This window comes from Macaca fascicularis, chromosome 20, assembly GCF_037993035.2.
Source record: "Macaca fascicularis isolate 582-1 chromosome 20, T2T-MFA8v1.1".
Classification (NCBI taxonomy): domain Eukaryota; kingdom Metazoa; phylum Chordata; class Mammalia; order Primates; family Cercopithecidae; genus Macaca; species Macaca fascicularis.
This window is the reverse complement of record NC_088394.1, coordinates 67,409,936-67,428,686: the sequence shown is the minus strand read 5'-3', so window position 1 is coordinate 67,428,686 and position 18,751 is coordinate 67,409,936. Positions and strand designations below refer to the sequence as shown.

The window sequence follows — 18,751 nt, the reverse complement described above, 5'->3', positions numbered from 1 at the left end:
CAGACCTTCCTCACTGCACCATAGCTGAGTCCACAGTCAATTCCAGAACATTCTATCCCCTCTACCTCATTCCTGCTTTCTCCCTCCTTTCCCTAAAGTGCTTTCTTAAGCACTGCGTTACGCAGGCCTCCCCACACCCTGAGAAGAAGCAACCGTAAAATGAAGTACAATTATCAATCCCGGCAGAGGCTGATGTGGGGAAAGGACTAGAAGTCTTCCTCACGTGGAATCTCCATTTAAAATCATGCTGAGTAGAGCAGGGACTCAGCTAGCTCAGGGCCAGCAGAAACCAAACACTCGTGAGCCCAAAGACGTGAGAAAAGGTGTGAAAAGTAGGAGAAGCTGATCATGGGAGTGAGCAAAATGAAAAGAGAGAGTGAGGGAGTGGAAAGTGTGTGGGATGAGGCCGGGGAGATTTATGGCGATTTGTACCTGACTGTTCATACTAAAGCCATTATGGGATGATTAGAGAAAAAGGTGAGGCTTTAAGTCCAGTGAAAATCAATAGAGACGTCTGGAGCAATTCTGCCGTGCAAGTGAAAGGACTATTTACAGTATCCGGAGCACCTCCTCCTCAGTTACCGTCTGTGGAGTAGAGGCAAGGGTCGGGGGGAAAGAGTGGGGTGGGGGGACAGAAAGAATAAATGGACAGGAAAGAGGGAAGAGGAGAAGAGACAAAGGGAAAGGGGGAGGATGGGAGAAGCCCAGGAAGAGGAAGAAAAAGTATAAGGAAGAGAAAGAGGACACAGAACCCAGGAAGCACAAAAGTGGGGGGGGGGGGACAAAAATGGCCCCTTATGGACCCCATTTTCCCCACAGCATTTAGCACCTTCTAGCCTGCTACATAATTTATTCATCATTTCTCACCCATCTCTTGCTAAAAGAATGGAAGCTCTATGAGGGCAGGGTTATTTATTTATTTATTTATTTGGTCAATTTCATGCACTGACGTGGACATGTGCCCAGAACAGTACCTGGCATTGAGAAGGTACCCAGTGTATATTTGTTGGTGGGATGATGGATGGATGAAAGAAGGAAGGGAGGAACAAAACACCCCAGGAGCATCCAGGAAAGGAGAAAAAAAAAAAAAAAGAATAAAGAGATGGAAAAGGAGAACAGAAAGCCTAAAGGAGAGAGGGAAACCACAGGAGCAGAGGATGCAAAAGAGCCCATGTAAGAAAGAAAAGAACCAACCCTAGAGGCGCTGTCAACAAAACCTGCCCCCAAATTGGGCATCCAAAAAGAGAACCTTCAGCTACTCAAGCTACTCACTGAACCTGTCACATTTCCATCTGGTGACAAAGTGGACACTGCCGACTCTCCTCTCCACTCCAGGTTCCCAACCAACAGCCACCCGGGCCATGCCAGAGACTGTCCGACTCCTCCCCAGTGCTCCCTAACTCCCCGGTGCGCAACCCTCTGCTTTCAGAAAGGGCGCCTGAGCCATAAGGCGCTGGGCCTTACCTTGTACAACTTCAGGCTGGCCTCGTGCCTGGAGTTGACTGTGTGCAGCCGCAGCTTCTCCAGGCTGTTGGTGTAGTAGTCACAGGCATTGCACTTGAGGTGCACGGGGTTGCCGATGGCCACACACTTGAGCCTCCACTCGTTGGCCTTGCCGCCCTCCTTGATGTGGGCCACCAGCTGGTACTTCTGCACGTGCTTGTCTGTCTTGCAGTGCAGCTGGAAGTTGGCCTTAAGCTGGGTGTTGTAGCGGCAGAGCTTGCACTGGTACGAGTCCCCCATTACCGCCTTCCACTCATCCTCCGACAGGCTGCGCTCCACATTCATGTGCAGGCCCAGCATGTCCAGGTTGTCCGTCGTGAACTTGTTGCAGACGGCACACTGGAAGAGCTTCAGCGACGGGTCGTTGGTCTGGATGAAGCTCTCGCCCAAGTTCATCAGCTCCTCTGACACCAGCTGCCCGCCCCCGAGCCGCATGTCTAGGGGGATCTCACCGCCCACTGCGGGGAAGGAGAGAAGGAGAGAGTCAAAGACCAGGCTCGTGGTCACGGCCACAGCTGAGGCAGCCCCCAGCCCTCCGCCACCCTCAACTAGGGTCCAAAAGGAAAAGATCACATTTCAAGGGTTGCAAAGGGTTACTGGCTGGAAAACAAGCAAACAAACATAGTCAACCTGATGTGTTTCGATCTCTCCTGTGGACATTCTGAGATTTCTGGCAGGTTTTGTATTTTCTTTCTTTAGGAAAAGAACACCTAGAAAAGCTAGGAGCCACTGCCTCTTTAATATTTCTTTTTCTTTTTTTTCCTCCAAGATGGAGTCTTGCTCTGTGTTGCCCAGGCTAGAGTGCAGGTGCATGATCTCGGCTCACAGCAACCTCCGCCTCCCGGGTTCAAGCGATTCTCCTGCCTCAGCCTCCCAAGTAGCTGGGATTACAGGCATCCACCACCAAGACCAGCTAATTTTTGTCTTTTTTAGTAGAGACAGGGTTTCACCATGTTGGCCAGGCTGGTCTTGAACTCCTGATCTCAGTTGATCCACCTGCCTCGGCCTCCCAAAATACTGGAATGACAGGCGTGAGCTACCGTGGCCAGCCACCTCTTTAATATTTCAATTCATCCCCTCTCTAAGATCCAAGAAAAGATAGAAATATGTATCATTCACTGGGTATAAAGGAATCTCAAACCACAGATCTTCCAAAATTGGAAATGTGTTACAGCTGCAATCTTAATATACCAAGCCTTCATGGGGACCAGAATTGGGCCCAGAATGTATCTGAGGTGGCAGTGACCAACCTTGAAAACAACCTATGGCTGCGTCGTCTGGTGCAGCAGTCACTGGCTACACGTGACTAATAAATACCTGAAATATGGGTAGTGCAACTAAGGAACTGAATTTTTAATGTTATTTAAATTTAGGAAGCTATGTGGTGGTGAGTGACACCTCTTGGAGAGTGCCTCTCTAAAGCAAAGATCTGGGGAGTGTGGCTGGACGCAGTGTCTCACGCACCTAATCCAAGCACTTCAGGAGGCCAAGGCAGGCAGATCACTTGATCCTAGGAGTTCGAGACCAGTCTGGACAACATGGTGTACAAAATATACAACGGAAACTAGCCAGGCATGGTGGTGCATGCCTGTAGTTCCAGCTACTCAGGGACTGAGAAGGGAGGATCACTTGAGCCCCAGAGGCAGAGGCTGCAGTGAGCTGAGACCGTGTCACTCAGCTCCAGCCCTGGTGACAGAGCAGGACCCTGTCTCAAAAACAAAACAAAACAAAATATAAAAAGACTTGGGGAGTAATCCCTCTACTCCTCACCACTCCCCTCTGGTCAATATCCCTCCCGTCAGTCAATGTTGCCAACCCTCCCATGTCTTCCCAGTAGGGCCGCCTGTTCTCTTTCCTGAGCCTCCGCCCTGTGTGACATGCAGAGCTACCCTAGGACCTATCACCATCCCTTTGCCATTCAGTCACCTACATACAGAAATGCACCATAGCTGGGATCCCCATCAAGGTGCCACCTCCCTAGGACAGGGGTTCAGTCTTATCCTCGCTGGACCTCTATAGAGTGCCCAGCCCTCTACAGAGGGCACAGATGCCCAAATGTTTGCTGTGCTAGACAAGAGTGAAAAAAGAATGGGACTGTCACATGTTCAGGAAGTGGACCGAGATAGGCACTGAGACAGGAGGGTGAGCTCCACATCTCCACAAAAGGGCCGAGAGAAGAACTCTTCCTCCCTCTCCCACCCTGGTCTTTTTCAGTCCATCACTGCCCTGCATAAACCTGGGACAAGCTCACATTTGCTACGGTAAATTAATACTGCAAGGCCTTATTTCTACCGGGAGAAAGGCCTGAAGAGAGCAGCCTTCCCTCCAGTTCCTAGAAGTATACGGTCAAGCAGAAAGCTGGGCACTGGTGTCTAGTTTCTCTTTCCTAAACACATATGCTCTTGAGCTACTGGGTCTGCCCCACCTCCCCAACTGATATTTAAATTTGACCTTTAATGTGTGGTTGGGCCAAGGTTATTTTATTTTTTATAACTGATTAAAATCCAAGTCAGTGGCTCATCAGAGAAAAGATTTTTTCTTTTTTTTATGATTTTCTTGTTGACGCTACACAAGTCACCTCGAGTGACAAGATCAGTACAGGCTCTGCTAAGCAGACCAGCAGCTGCGTTTGAAGCTCACGGACAGTCTAGTGAGCCACGGAAATCTTTTGCACATGCATTCCATAAGGCTTAGGAAGCTTTCAGCTTGTTGTCTGTCTTCCCATCTCCCCTGGTGAGAGGAACCATAACTATGACATTCTTTTTAGGACAAGAAAGAAAAACAGAAAGAAAAAAAAGAAAAAAAGCCTAAAAGCTCCATCCCTTAACGGGGACGGAGGCCAGGCAACATCCATGAAACATACTCGGTGTTCAGTCAAAGCAGAAACTGCCCGGAGGGTAAGACAAGGAGCAAACATATATTTGTTTCTGATGCCAACCACCTGAAGTATCAAATCGTCTCCACTTTTTAGATTTAACCTCGGCACATCAATATTGCTCTAAAGAGAAATTCAGCCGTCACTTGCTGATGCCTGAGTGAAAATGAGAAATCCTTGGAATAAGCAGAGGAAACTAAGTCCCAGTTTCCACTTTAAGCTCTTTTTTTTTTTTTTTTTTTAAGAGACAAGATCTCACTTGTTGCCCAGGCTGGAGTGGTTCACTGCTGTCTGGACCACCAAGGCTCAACTGATCCACCCGCCTCAGCCTCTCAAGTAGCTGGGACTACAGGTGCACCCCACCACACCTGGCTGATCTTAAAAATAATTTTTTTTGTTGTCGAGATGTTGCCCAGACTGGTCTCAAATTCCCGGGTTCAAGTGATCCTTGGACTCCCGCAGTGCTGGATTATAGGCATAAGCCACCATGCCTAGCCAGCATGCTAGGCTCTTAAAATGAAATGCAAAGGATAGAAGCAGCAGAGTGCTGAAACGAGTGAGGATGACAGGCAAGTGAAAACTCCCTTCAAGAACTATGCCTCAGAGAAACAAGCCCCAGGGCTTAGAATCCTGCAAATCTGCTAATTCAACTGCCACAAAGTGGAGTAATCTCACCCAATTCACAAACAATTAGGAGCAGGGCCCCTACAAAGAAGAAACTGGAGTTGAGCATAGTGGCTCACACCTGTAATCCCAGCACTTTGGGAGGCCAAGGTGGGCGGATCACCTGAGGTCAGGAGTTCAAGACCAGCCTAGCCAATGTGGTGAAACCCCGTCTCTACTGAAAATACAAAAATCAGCTGGGCGTGGTGGCGCATGCCTATAATCCCAGCTACTCGGAAGGCTGAGGCATTAGAATTGCTTGAACCCGGGAGGCAGGGGCTGCAGTGAGCCAAGATCGCGCTATTGCACTCCAGCTGGGGCGACAAGAGTGAAACTCCATCTCAAAAAAAGAAATGAAAAAAAGAATTTGGCAGGTCTTTAGTCTTGAGCCACACTGGATACGTGGTGTTGGAGCGGGTCCCCATCTCTGGGCATACACCTAACTCTAACACTGGAACTGACACCTTGACACGTGAGCCTGCCCATCAGCACATCGTCAGGAAGGCACATGGATTAAAAGGCACACTCTGGAATCAAAGGAAGATGAAGGGAGCTGTTAAACCTTGTGCAGGTGTCCAGGGGCTGGCTGGCTACTTGGGAAACACACAGCCACCCTCACAAGCAACCACTTTCTTGGTGCTATGCTAAACTTCAGAGTCGAAAGGAAGGTTTGGGAGGATGTTCACAAGGCCTCACATCTAATGTGCTGTCTACAAAAAGCAGCAGATCCAACTGTACTAGGCAAAGGAGCCCCAACCCTTTCCTCAAAGGCCTCTGAAAAGAAGCATCCCCAGAATCAGTGTCTGTTTGATGATAATAAAGAGGGCTCTGGCAAGGGAAGTATGAGAACAATCACCTTGTAAGGAGGAGTGCATTTCACAAAAACTTTTTTCCCCCTTCAGAACTCAGTCACGTCTAATAACACCTACAGCCATCTTATAAATGGACTATGGGAAAAAAAAAAAAAAAGACAAAAATCAGTAGAGCCACAGCTAGAACTGAAAGTTATGGCTGTTTTTATTTGCATAAGTTGGTTTCTCCTACTGAGATCATACAACTCAAATTCCAAGTCCTTTGGACACTTCCTATGGCCCCCACACCCACTTGAGCTTCCGGCATAAAGGATTTGTGGCTCTCACACCTTCTTAGCAGCTCTCGTGGACCAAGGAAGGCACAGGTTTCCAGGGACTCCCCTTGGCCAACAAGTAGTGACACTGGAAATTCAAGGGCCCTTTGTGACTGAGTTGGATAAATCCTTTGGGAGGAAGAGTTCTAGTCTCTCCAAGAAATAAGGTGCGGCCCTTCCATGTGTGTCTAGAACACAGGGCTTCATTCTTCTGCTCCTTCTGAATCTGCCGCAATGCCCAGGACAGTGCATGATGCCCCAAAGACTCACAGACACTTGGTGTTAAAGTGAAATATTTCTCTACTTCTCAATGCGAGCCTTAGTTACCTGTTCTCAAGATAATTAAAAAGACTCACTTTAGGCCGGGCACAGTGACTCACGTCTGTAATCCCAGCACTTTGGGAGGCCAAGGTGGACGGATCACCTGAGGTCAAGAGTTCGAGACCAGCCTGGCCAACATGGTGAAGCCCCATCTCTACTAAAAATACAAAATTAGCCAGGCATGGTGGTGGGGGCCTGTAATCCCAGCTACTTAGGAGGCTATGGCAGGAGTATCGCTTGAACCCCAGGAGGTGGAGGTTGCAGTGAGCCGAGATGACGCCACTGCACTCCAGCCTGGGTGACAAAGAGAGACTGTCTCAAAAAAAAAAAAAAACCTCACTTTGACCCAACATGAACCTACCCATGTTCTGTCTTCATTTCACTTCCATTATGTTTGATTTGCTCCAATATCTGCCTCCCAAGATTCTCTGACTCCTTCCAACTCCTACTGGTTTAAAAAAAAACCATAGTGTACTCACGCCCATTCCCTGGCGTGCATGGTTCACCCTGGGGACAAATAAGGCGACCGGTGCTTGTGCATCCACGATTAGCCAGTTGGTCAAATACCTTCAAATCATTTGGTAATAAAGGATCAATGGGCAAATATTTCAAAAGGAAAAGATTAAAGTACTAAGGATTCAAAGTTGAATACATAGCAAGAAAAACCAATGGAACGCTTTGAAATATAACTCATAGGCAACAATTAGCACTAAAACACTACACAAATAAACACCTGCCAACTGGTGAGGCTTGGCTCTGCAGTCATCTAAGCCACCCCGGAAAAAAGTCCTCACTGACACTCTGTTGCCAAGAACAACCTATTCCCATGTCAATAATGGCATATTGCTTAATTCAGGCCGTTGTCACTGGTCCCACGAAGTCCATTAGCAGGGTCACGGGATGTGGCGCAGGCAGGATCCTGTTTGAGGCATACAGGGTGGAGGCATGAATGGCCCAGCTATCAAAGGGTTCTCATGAAACCCATCTGTAGATTGTTTTGGCGGCAGCAGCTATCCTCAAAGTGGCTGTGGTTCGTTCTACGTAAAAACTCAAAGTTTTCAGCACCCAAATCCGTCCTATTCTAGATAATGGTAAGCACATTGGTAAGACTGGGAGCCTGGACAGAGCCAAATCAGTTTCTCTAAAGCAGAGGTCATTCTTTCCGGCAACAAAGGCTCTGCTAACCAGGATCTAACTGCTATTAACAGTTAACTTTCCTCCATGGACAATGTTTACGACTTACTTGTTATTCATCTCTCACACCCCTCACAACAGTGCCACTGGGGCAATTCAATTCCCAATTAATTCCCAACTATTCTAATCACCAAGTACTCATCGAAAATAAGAAAAAAAAAATCACATCTCTTTCATCGAGATCCTCATAAATATACAGAGAACCTTGTGGAGTCTCTCTGGGCGGCTCCCAGCTCCGCAAAGAATCAGCCTTTGGCCATATGAATAACATACATATGTTATTCCAATTCCTATTCCAAATTCCTATTATTGAGATGATTGTCTCTATTTAAATCATAGAGATAACTGTCCCTAGTCCTCTTATTGAGATGACTGCCTCAGCTATAGTTTCCTGTAAGTTTCAGTAAATATCTGATGAAACCCCAAGGTTTTGGGTGATTATAGTGATTTTTCAAATTGAAAAAAGAGACAGAGAAAGACAGAATGGGAACAGAAAACTAGAGGAAACACTCACATTTTAATCCCGGCCCCATGTAGCCAGAGTACAATCGTATCTCTCTTGAATGCATAAACTTTTCCATATGCACACACAGAGTTCAAGGGATTCTTGAGAATAAATACTTGACTGTAAGACAATCCAGTTTACACAAAAACCACTCAAGAAGACCAGAGTCAACTGAATCCACAGGACTATCTCACCCTATTCACCATTCTCCCTGGTTAAATTCCTATCATGAAAACAGACAAACACGTAGTCATCCTCACCTAGAGCAGGCGTCATGGCGGCCATGGGCCCCGCGGGATCCAGCTGGAATCCGCTCATCATGAACTGGGCGTCGGAGGCAGCACTGTCCATCTTCAGGTTGGGCAGGTTCATGTTCTGGGCCAGGTAGTATTGGTAGAGCTCGGCCTCGGCGGGCGAGGGCAGGCTGCCGAGGCCCAGGTGGCGGTTGTGTTGGATCTGGGTCATGTTCTGCTGCAGTAACATCATGTTATGCATGTGCTTCTCACTGGTCATGTGAATGCGGAGGTTCCTGGCCACGTTGGTCTCATAATCACACACCTCGCACCGCCAGGTGGGTTTGGTTTTTGGTTTGGTGGGCGAGGGGGCCCCGCAGGAGCTACTGATATTGGCCGCTGCCGCCGCCGCAGCCGCCGCTGCCGCCGCCGCCCCGGCAGTGTGGCTGAAGACCTGCTCCCCCCCTCCGTTCTGCAGGTTCTGCATGTTGTTGAGATGCTTGTCGGACTGCATATGAATACTGAGGTTGCCTTTGGTAGTTGTGGAGTAGTTACACACCTCGCAGCGGAAAGGCTTGTAACCACACGTGTAGCTCTCGCCTCGTGCCAGCCGGGGGTGGGGCTGCCCGCTTTTGCAGTAGACGCAGGAGCCCCCCGGCTCCGGGTGCTTCTCCTTCATGTGTGCCTCCAGGGTCTGCTGGTACTTATAGTGCCAGTTGCACTTGGGGCACTTGAGTGTCTTACACGAGTTACGAGAATGCATCATGGTCATATGACCGCCCAGCGAGCGGGAGGAGCCCAGGACCGTGTCGCATTTGGGGCACTCCACGCCACTCCCCGAGGGGCACTCCCCAACCCCAAGCTCGCAGAGGGAGCCAGCGTGCTGGTGATGGGGAACGAAGCCCCCATCGTCGCCCTCTGTGCTTTCATTTGGTTCTGGTGCTGTGGCATTGTCTTTATTGGCACTTTCGTCAGCGAAGTCCAGCCTCCTGCCGCCCTCTGCCACATTGGCCCTGACGCCCTCACTGTTAAAGCTTAAACGATTCCTCCTGTTCGCACCATCAAAGACAACAAAGGAAGAAGCAGAATTAGAACTAGTAGAAGCTGTGCCCCTCGACAGCGTCTGGAGCACGTTAGGCATTAAGGGGGAGTTAGAAATGCTTTGGTTTGAGAGAGCAAGGTCCTTTTTGCTGCTACTACCTGCTGCGGCCCCAGGCTCCTCGTGAGGCCTGTCCTCCAGTTCCTCATCCAACTCGCTTGGAAAGAGTCCTTTGCAACCCTCGTCTTCCTCCTCCTCTTCTTCCTCCTCCTCTTCTTCCTCCTCCTCCTCCGCCTCTTCCTCCTCCTCTTCCTCCTCCGCCTCCTCTTCGGCTGGCTCTACTTTCTCCGAGAAGCAGTCCCCGTCGCCCACTTCCTGCTTCTCTCCTTCCGCCGCCCCGGAGTCCTTGCCCTCTGAGGATTTGGTAGGACTGGAAGCCAGAGGCCCCAGGGGGACTGAGGTAATGGGGGTCTTCAGGACCGAGCTGGTGAGCCCGCCAAGGTTCAACAGGGTGCTGGGGGTCAAGAGACCAGCCTGGGGCTGCTCGGGGCCAGCGGCGGAGCCGGCTGGGAGAGCTTCCTCCCCTTCCATTCGAATGCCACTAAATTTACCATAAAAACTGTGTCCGGGGCCTATGAGGTTAGCTGTGGAAACTAAAGGGTGTTGAAAGTTCTTGTTTTTTGGTTCCAGAAAACTTACAAGGGGTTCCTTGTCTTTGCCGATCCCTTGGATGATAGCGGAGATGTTCTTATTGCTAAGAATTTTCCGCTCGTCTTCGCTCAGGGTCATTCGATGGTCATGCACCGCGTGGGTCACAAACGAACGGACGTACCCGAAGGAGAGTTTGCACAAGAAACACATCAGGATGGGCTTCCTCTTGCCGTAGAGCACAAAGCCATCGAATTTGGACAGGTCCACATTGTTAGGAACATCTTTGGATACGCAGGAGCTTTTGGCAGAGCCGTCGCTGTTCAGGTAATCCTTGTTGCTTTTGTGTCGCACGTCGAACACGCGGAAGCTGTGCAGGACGGGGCTGAGCCCCGCCAGGGCTGAGGTATTCGGGAAAGCCTGGTCTGGGCCCTCAAACCATTTCCCGAAGGATGAGGCTATGTGGAAAGTGTTGATGATCTGCGGGTACACGGGTGCAGCACACGAGGGGTCCCCTTGCTTGCCCCCCACGCCAGGGAGAGAGTTCAGGAAAAGCGAGGGGAGAGGCCCACTGCCGCTGCCACTCCCACAGGCGCCCCCGCCCTGGGTCAGCTGGCTCAGGCTCTCCACAATGTACGCGGAGCCGTCCGGCTGGTAGACGATCTCCCCGGCCAGGTTCTCCACGTCACTCTCCTCGTCCCCCTCCTCACCGGTGTCGCTGGCGCTCTCCTCTCTCAGGGGCGGCGGGGGGCGCGTGCTGGGGCAGTGGTGCTCCATGTAGGTCTGGAGGCTGGCAAAGGAAGCCGAACATTCGTTGCAGGTGACCTCCTTGCTGGCGGGCTCGGCGGGGGGCCCGGCCGACGCGGTGCTCTCCGCAAGGCGCTCATTGAAGGGGGCCCTCAGGCTGTCCAAGGGCCCGTGGCTCTCGCCTGTGGACTGCTCCATGCTACTGGGTTTGTCAGGGAGGTGGGTGCTGTTGAGTTCAGTCCATTGCTGGTGCTGAGGGATACCGCACCCATTGTCCTTCCCCGAGACGACGGGCGAGTCACAGCCTTCCATGGTAAGGCCTGCGTGGAGCTTTCATTGCACCCAGTACGGAGGATCGGACCTGAAGGGCGGAGGCAAGGGGGGAGGAGGGAGAGAGGGGAAAGAGAGAGAGAAAGGAAAGAGGTTAGGAGGGCCGAGGCTGAGGTCCCACCGCACGGAGCGCTCTAAGAGGCTTCTGTCCACAACACCCACAACACGGAGACACCGGACAGAGGGCGGGCCTGGGGACACTGCCCCGCACGGTCCAGCACACAGGGGTGGCGCGGCCGGGTCAACAGCCTGAGCAAGGGACATGGGGAAAGAAGGCCGGGAGCAGGCCTCTTCGACTTCGAATTGTCACTGCTCTGCCCCTGAAGACGAGCAGGAATATCCATTCTTTGCCAGCATAGCTTCGATAGGCCACAGTGGAGAACAGACGCATCATCTCTCCAGCCCCCCCAACAAGGTCACAGCCACAGCCCTACCACTTCTGGACAACTCACACAAAGTCAGCATCAGCTCCCCGCACTGTCTGTGGCTCAGGGGAATACAGAGGAGGGCTGAGAAGAGGAAGGTTCAATGTTCCCGGAAAAACGACGGTAGCGTGGGATACGCTCATGGATTTAGAAAAGTTGCCATGGCTTTTACTGACCGTGGTTCTAGTTGCAGAAGTTCAAAGAAGGTGGGTGAGGAACCTGAGGTTCACAGGGCAGGCGTGTAGCACTAGACGCACTCCGCAAAGTCCTCTGCAGGTCTGGGAGGCATCAGTCCCATTTTATAAGCAGTAAAACTGAGGGGCTTGAATCTAAAAACTGGCTCAGTGCTAATCTGACCACTGTGAAACAGAAGAGAAGATGGGTCCCCAGATTCCTGTCTTCTCCACCCATACCAGTCAAGCTCCCTGGCCTGTGACTCAGCTGACTTCAGACTAAAACTACATAGGTGCAAAACGTGAGGTTGGTATTTCCAGCAGGAATGGACCAGACTCTGGATCTGCCAACACCCCCTCCAGCAGCTTCTATCTGGCCCTGGCTGGAGGGAGTGCGTTCCCCACGTGCTTGGTGGTTTTTGCTATCAAGGATCTGAGTGGCAAGCCGACACGGCAGCTGGGCTCGGCAAGCCCCAGCTCCACACCTGCCTCTTAGTTATTAGTCGCTACCCAACCAGCTGTCATTCAGCCCTGGGGCTTTTCCATTTCCGACTCCAAAGTGCCACTGAGCTGAATGTGCCCTCTGAGACCTCACGTCCCTGGGGAGGGAGGCATCAGATCGCCGCCACTCTGCTCCTGCGGTAATATCATCGCAGGGGTGATTATTCCGTCTGGCCCTGCTCCTACAGGCAGCTCAGCACCTCGCAGAGCCTTGATCCTTCGCCCGTAGGTCCCCAGCCACCATTCCCCTGCAGCTCCTCCTGGAGAACATGTGGCCGCTTCTCCACCCACCATCTCATTCATAGCCAGCTGGTGAAGGTTTCGGCCAGGTTTGATCTTACTTCCCTCCCCGACAGCCCCTATCTTCCCAATCTTTTTTTCAGTTCTTGATTATTGACTGCACAATGAGTCAACAGCTCCCCCTCGGGAAAAGATGGGGACGGCAGGTTTACCACAAGTCTCAGGGAGAAATAACTTTTTGGAAGACTAAAGCTATGATGTGTCTAATACACACATGCAAACACACACCCCATCTCTCCGTTTATAACCTCAGATTTTGCAACCGCAAAGTTCCATGCGCCTTAGAAAGGGCATATTCATTTTAAACAGAGACGACTACACTAAATCAAACCAAACAGCAAACGCAATGGGACTTCCTCACAAGGTTGAGCTGGGATACAGGTGAGACTACAGGGTCACTTTTCTTAGGGATGCTTCTGATTGGCTGGACGACATCTGATTGACAGCTTGGGCCAAAAAGGTTGGCAGGCCTGAAGGGGCGGGAGGGTTAACAGCCCGATTGTAAAATCAATGTCATAAATGCTTGGTAAGTTACAGGAACATGCGGGAAGGGGGGGGCCACGATTGATAAAGGAGAACAGCTTTGATGCTGCACCAGGGACTTGTTTATCGACAGCAAAGCCAATCTCCTCTCCAGCCTGGGCTGGGCCAGAGAAACCTGCAAGCGTTTACCAATTAATTGGTGGGCTTCTCTTGCTCTGTTCTCCTCTTATTCCTCCTCCTCTTCCACAAAGTATCCAGCCAAGGGGCTGGGACTTTTAAAACCTCCCTTACTTTGTTTTCTACTGCAAAGCAGAAGATGTCAGGAAAGAATGACACCGTACCCACCTATGATGGTGGTTGGTGACCCTGTGGTGGTGACACTAGAGCCCACCCATTCATGGGGAGCAGCGGCCATGAGGACACGGGTGGGAGAGGAGGAACCGACTGCAGGACCCAAGCTACCTCCTCTGGGCCTCCTTCCCATGTGTACCGGCTGCGACAAGCAGGCCCGTTGCCAAACAAAGCGTGGTTCATGGACTTGAAGCACTATCCTCTCCGGGGAGCTTAAGACACATGCACTCTCTCCTCCTGCCCCATCAGAATCTGCATTTTCACACCATCCTCAGGGACCGTGCGTTAAACTTAAGACACTCTACTTCACTCCATCTTCACCAATACAGGTACCAAGCACAGCTCTTCTGTCCTTGGTACCCGTATTGCTAGGTAACCAGGGAAGGTCAGTCTTAGACTCCCTGTGGTCCCTGGGAGGTGCAGGGATGGAGATGGAGAAGACGGGGACCTGCGCACAGAGATAAGGAAGCCTCTCCAACCGGCCCCATCCTGCGGCTCAAGGGTCTTGGGGCATCTGCCACTCCCCCCCATAGCCGGCTGTCTCTCTCTCGCTCTGTTTATCAGCCAGTCAATAAGAAAAAGGTAGTTCTTACTTAAGGAGGCAGAAGTCAACTCGGCAGGTCGATCAGCACTCTGTCTGTAAACACGGTTTCCCGTAAAATCAATGATCTTCAGTTACAGAGGGCAGCCTGGGAACCCAGTGGGTCCTCGCGCTTTTCCAAGCAGCCCCACCAGCCCGACACGCATACCTCTCTTCAGGCTCTGTGCCCCTTCCCAGTGCTTCCCTAGTGCCAGGGCCAGCTCGTACAGGTTCACACCCCTCCTCCCTTCCTGCAGCCCGCTTCTCTGCTGGTGGCACCCAGAACTCCCTCTATAAAATGTCCAGGTATTCTACTCACAACCCCCAATGTTGCACTAAACATATGGGCTTTAAGAATTCAGTTAGATTTTAATAGAGCACATCTCTCCAATGAGAAAGTTAAAGGGAAGATATAGGAATGACCTAGCTTGCTCACTCTCTGCTTAGCACTTAAATCTGCCATTTGAAAGGTAATCTTGTACAGAAGAATTCCAGCACCTTCATCAAGCACCCCCCAACCCCTGCTCATCTTCCAAGCTCCCTTGGAACCACCTGTAAAGCCCACTGCATCTTTGCAAATGTCAATCTTTACTTTTCAAAGATTGTTTAAAAGGATAAAACTCTACCCTGTTACCCTGTAACTCCCTATTAATCAAAACGTTCATCTCCCTCTTTAAAAACGTGCTTACGACAGTTTTATCCTGTTCCCTTAAGGAGGCAGGACTGGGTAAAATGCAAGTTTCAGGGAAGCTGGGGTGGCAGGGGTGCGGTTATGACGAAGGGGAGGGGCTCCTGCTGTTGCTCCAGCTCCCGGAGAATTAAACATGAACAGTCGCACCGTGTAATTTTAAATTGTTAATTAGCACAGGGTTAATTAGGCAGTCCTTTCACAAGAGGCTGTCTGGTAGGAAACCAAGAAGGGAAACAAAGGGGAAGGGAGGAAAAACAAAGAGAGAACAGAGGCAGTGAGAAACTGTTGCTTCCAAGAATGTCCCATGCGGGATCACCCAAGAGACATCAGCCAGCAGGCAAGGATGCCTGTTTCCCTGGGTGATGCCCTGCTCTGCCGGAGGGAGAGGAAGTGAGTACCGCCTTCCTACAGGTGACCAGGCAGCATACACTGAAGGCCTCAAAAATGCACATCCCTCCCCCTTGACTCGACAATTCCCCGTTCTAGGAATTCATCCTAAGGAAACAACCTAAGCAATGCGTGGAGATTTAGGTTTATTCATCACAGCATTTATAACAGAAAAAAAAAAGAGGAAAAATTTAGGCAAAAACAGAGACCCTAAATAAATTACAGTGCACAGAGCTCCATATGTTGTTATAAAGATGCTTTCTTTAAAGAAACTATTTATAAGCATGGGAAAATCATCATACAGATGCTGAATGAGCAAAGCACATATAGGTATTATGTAGAGGAAAATAGGAGAGACTTATATTACAATTTTTACAATGGTGAATTCCAGGGAATGAGGTTATGGGTGACTTCATTTCCTCCTTTGTGCCTTTATTTCTCAAAGCTCTGTAAAATTAAAACCATCATTGAGACAGGAGGATTGCTGGAGCCCAAGAGTTCAAGGCTGCAGTGAGCTATGATCGGGCCACTGCACTCCAGCCTGGGTGACAAAAACAAGACTCAGTCTCTTTAAAAAAAAAAAAAAAAGAAAACAAAATTGAAAATCATCATAATGGAAGTCATCACTTAATGAGTTAGGCGTTGTGTTAAGACCCACAGGTACAGCATATCACTTTGATCCTCATACCCACACTAGGAGATAGACACTTTTTTTTTTTTTTCGGACGGAGTCTCGCTCTGTCGCCCAAGCTGGAGTGCAGTGGCGCAATCTTGGCTCGCTGAAAGCTCCACCTCCCAGGTTCACGCCACTCTCCTGCCTCAGCCTCCCGAGTAGCTAGGACTACAGGCGCCCACCACCACACCTGGCTAATTTTTTGTATTTTTAGTAGAGATGGGGTTTCACCATGTTAGCCAGGATGGTCTTGATCTCCTGACCTCGTGGTCCACCCGTCTCGGCCTCCCAAAGTGCTGGGATTACAGGCATGAGCCACATGCCTGGCCAATAGATACTATCTTTATCCCCATTTTCGAGATGGGAAAACTGAGGTGGCCCACAGTTATATGGCCTAACTGACAAACCAGACAGTATGGGTGTGGAGTCTGTGCTCTCAGGCAGTTTTCCTTTGTCGTCCAGGCTGGAGTGCAGCGGTGCGATCTCAGCTCACTGCAACCTCCACCTCCTGGGCTCAAGCAATTCTCCTGCCTCAGCCTCCTGAGTAGCTGGGACTACAGGCAACCGTCACCATGTCTGGCTAACCTTTCTTTTTTTTTTTTTTTTTTGTATTTTTAGTAGAGATAGTGTTTCAACGTGTTGGCCAGGCTGGTCTCAAACTCCTGAGCTCAGGCAATCTGCCCACCTTGGCCTCCCAAAGTGCTGGGATTACAGGCGTGAGCCACCGCATCCAGCCTGTTTTTCTTTAATGTCTGATTTTCAAAAGAGAACACTAGAACATCCCTACATCTCACATTCACGCTCAGTCTTTAAGCACCCAGGGACTGTCCTAAGGTGATGGGATCCCGGGACTGCTCATGCAGAACAACACTGGCATCTCACCCAAACACGCTTTTCTTGCTTGAGAGTGATGGGGATGAGGGGAACAGTTCGAAGCAGACTGATTTGCTTGGATATCTTTAGACAGACAAGAGAGGATAAAGGAGGTAGGAGAAGCTGCTGCAAAGAACTGAAATGTAGGTCCAATATCCTGATTTTTAAAGAAGGACAAAAGGCAGATTCCAGAACCTACAGATCAGGAAACATATTCATTCGTTCGGCATTTACTGAGCATGTACTATGTGTCCAATGCTAGAGAATCCATGATAAAAGGTCTCGGCTTACATTCTTGTGGAGAAGAGAGACCACACACAAATACACTCAAATAAAAAGCAATATAAAGTAATACAAAGCAAGTGGAGGGGAAAGAGTGATGTGTGTGCATCGTTTTGGAGAAAGTCACAATGTCAGAGTGACTTAATGGATATGGATATACTTCAAGAATATGTTGTAAAGTATATACTGCATGTACTTCATCGTTTTCAAACAGATTCAACAGTTGCTGGAAAAGAATTTTAGGTGGGGGGATGATCCTGAGGAATTAGCAATTAGCTGTAGGTCCAGTAAGAAAACCCACATAAAATAAACCCAAAAATATCCTTACTTAGACTTAATGATCTGAGAAATACAATAAAGTATGCTTTTTTATCTTAATAAGGTAGCACAAAATTTATCATTTCTTTATATCCAGGACAGCAAAACAGCTTTCAGATAATAAACTGTGGCCAACTTTATAGCCGACTAATGATGCCATTACTTTAAGCGTCAACACAGAGGTCCGTGTGTCTCGGGACACGCCACAAGGCTCTGTCTTGTCCCTACTCGGCTGATTGAAATCAACAGCTTGAGGAACAAGACCATGCAGGCATGCCCACTTGCAGAGCACATCAAGCTCAAGGGAATAATTAAAATGCTCAATGGTGGAATCAAGACTGAGAAAAAAAATCTCCATGAGTTGGAACGACAGGCCCAAACTAACAGGACCAAACTTTAGAAGGAAAAACATGAAGCCCTACATTTAATTTCAGGCAATCTGCTAAACCAATGGAGGATGGAAGAGACCTGGGGTCTTCAGAGTTCATGCAAACAACAATAACAAAATATCTACGGGTTTTACTTGATGACAAACTCAGAGGAAGCCCGAGGTTGGCATGGTGGCCAAAGACCATAATGGGGTCTGGCAACAGAACTACTCTGTACCTGTTGGAGCTCAGCAGGTCCACAGCCCATCACTTTCTCTGTCTGCATGAATAATGTTAACAAACCACTTGCAGGGAATCTCCTAAGAAAGATACCAACAAAGAAACTGTAGCTTCATCGGCATGGCTGAACATACACACAGCTCAAGGGTGCAGGAAAGAGAAGTCTCATTGCAGGGCAAGACAGCTATCCTCGGTTATATGAAACCCTGCCTTAGTTTGGTTCTGTGGTTTCCACCTAGTTCCAGAGTTGAATTAGGGGCAATGAGGGGAATCTGTAAGGAAAGAGAGGCAGGGTCACTATAAATGAAAATCTTTCTCAAGATTATCACAGTTCCCAAATGGAATGTTTATGCTGTGAAATACTGCACTCTGTGGCTTCAAGAACGGAGAATGGGATTGTACGGAGAAGGGGATTGTGCTGTGGCCAGGGGGCTGTATCAGGCAGCCTGTGAAAGGTGAAGATTCTTCTCATTCCCGAGTGTTATCTGTGGGCTTGTCTGCCCCCACTACAAGGCTGTGAGTGGCATGAAATCAGGTTCCCTGTGCCGTTCATCTCTGAGTCCTCCACATCTGACATGTAATAGGTGCTTAATAAAACAATGGGGGAAATAGGAAAAAAGAGGATCCCTGTATCCATTCCTTTTCTTTTTTTTTTTCTCTAAGGTATGTCTGGTATAACCATTCTCTATGAAATGGAACTGGGGCTCCTTGGAGACATGGTCAATACTTGGGCTGGAGCAGGAAAAGTACAAGATGAGCTCGGAGCATCTACTTGTGCTCAAAGAATAAGGAAGATGTATGAAAATGACCTGGGGCGGGTTGGAGGGGCTCCCATTGGCCGCATCAGGGACAATGTGAGCAAGAAAATTAGGTGACAGTAAAGGATTGCAACCCAATGTGCAACATAAGAATCCCCAAGTCC

At 49.5% G+C, this 18,751-nt stretch overlaps 1 protein-coding gene across 4 annotated transcripts in view; it reads right to left on the bottom strand.

Annotated features, from left to right (window-relative positions):
* Positions 1-18,751, bottom strand: part of ZFHX3 (zinc finger homeobox 3) — a 273,064-nt gene that overhangs the window by 161,581 nt on the left and 92,732 nt on the right. For 3 of the 4 annotated variants that reach the window (XM_065537352.2, XM_074027852.1, XM_015442746.4), the window contains exons 2-3: positions 8,448-11,215; positions 1,465-1,961 (exon numbers count right to left, since the gene is read on the bottom strand). In XM_065537352.2, the coding sequence (XP_065393424.1) occupies positions 1,465-1,961; positions 8,448-11,166 (3,216 nt within the window). In that variant the 5' untranslated portion in view covers positions 11,167-11,215. The remainder of the gene's footprint in view (positions 1-1,464; positions 1,962-8,447; positions 11,216-18,751) is intronic. The other variant, XM_065537353.2, reaches the window with a different exon arrangement.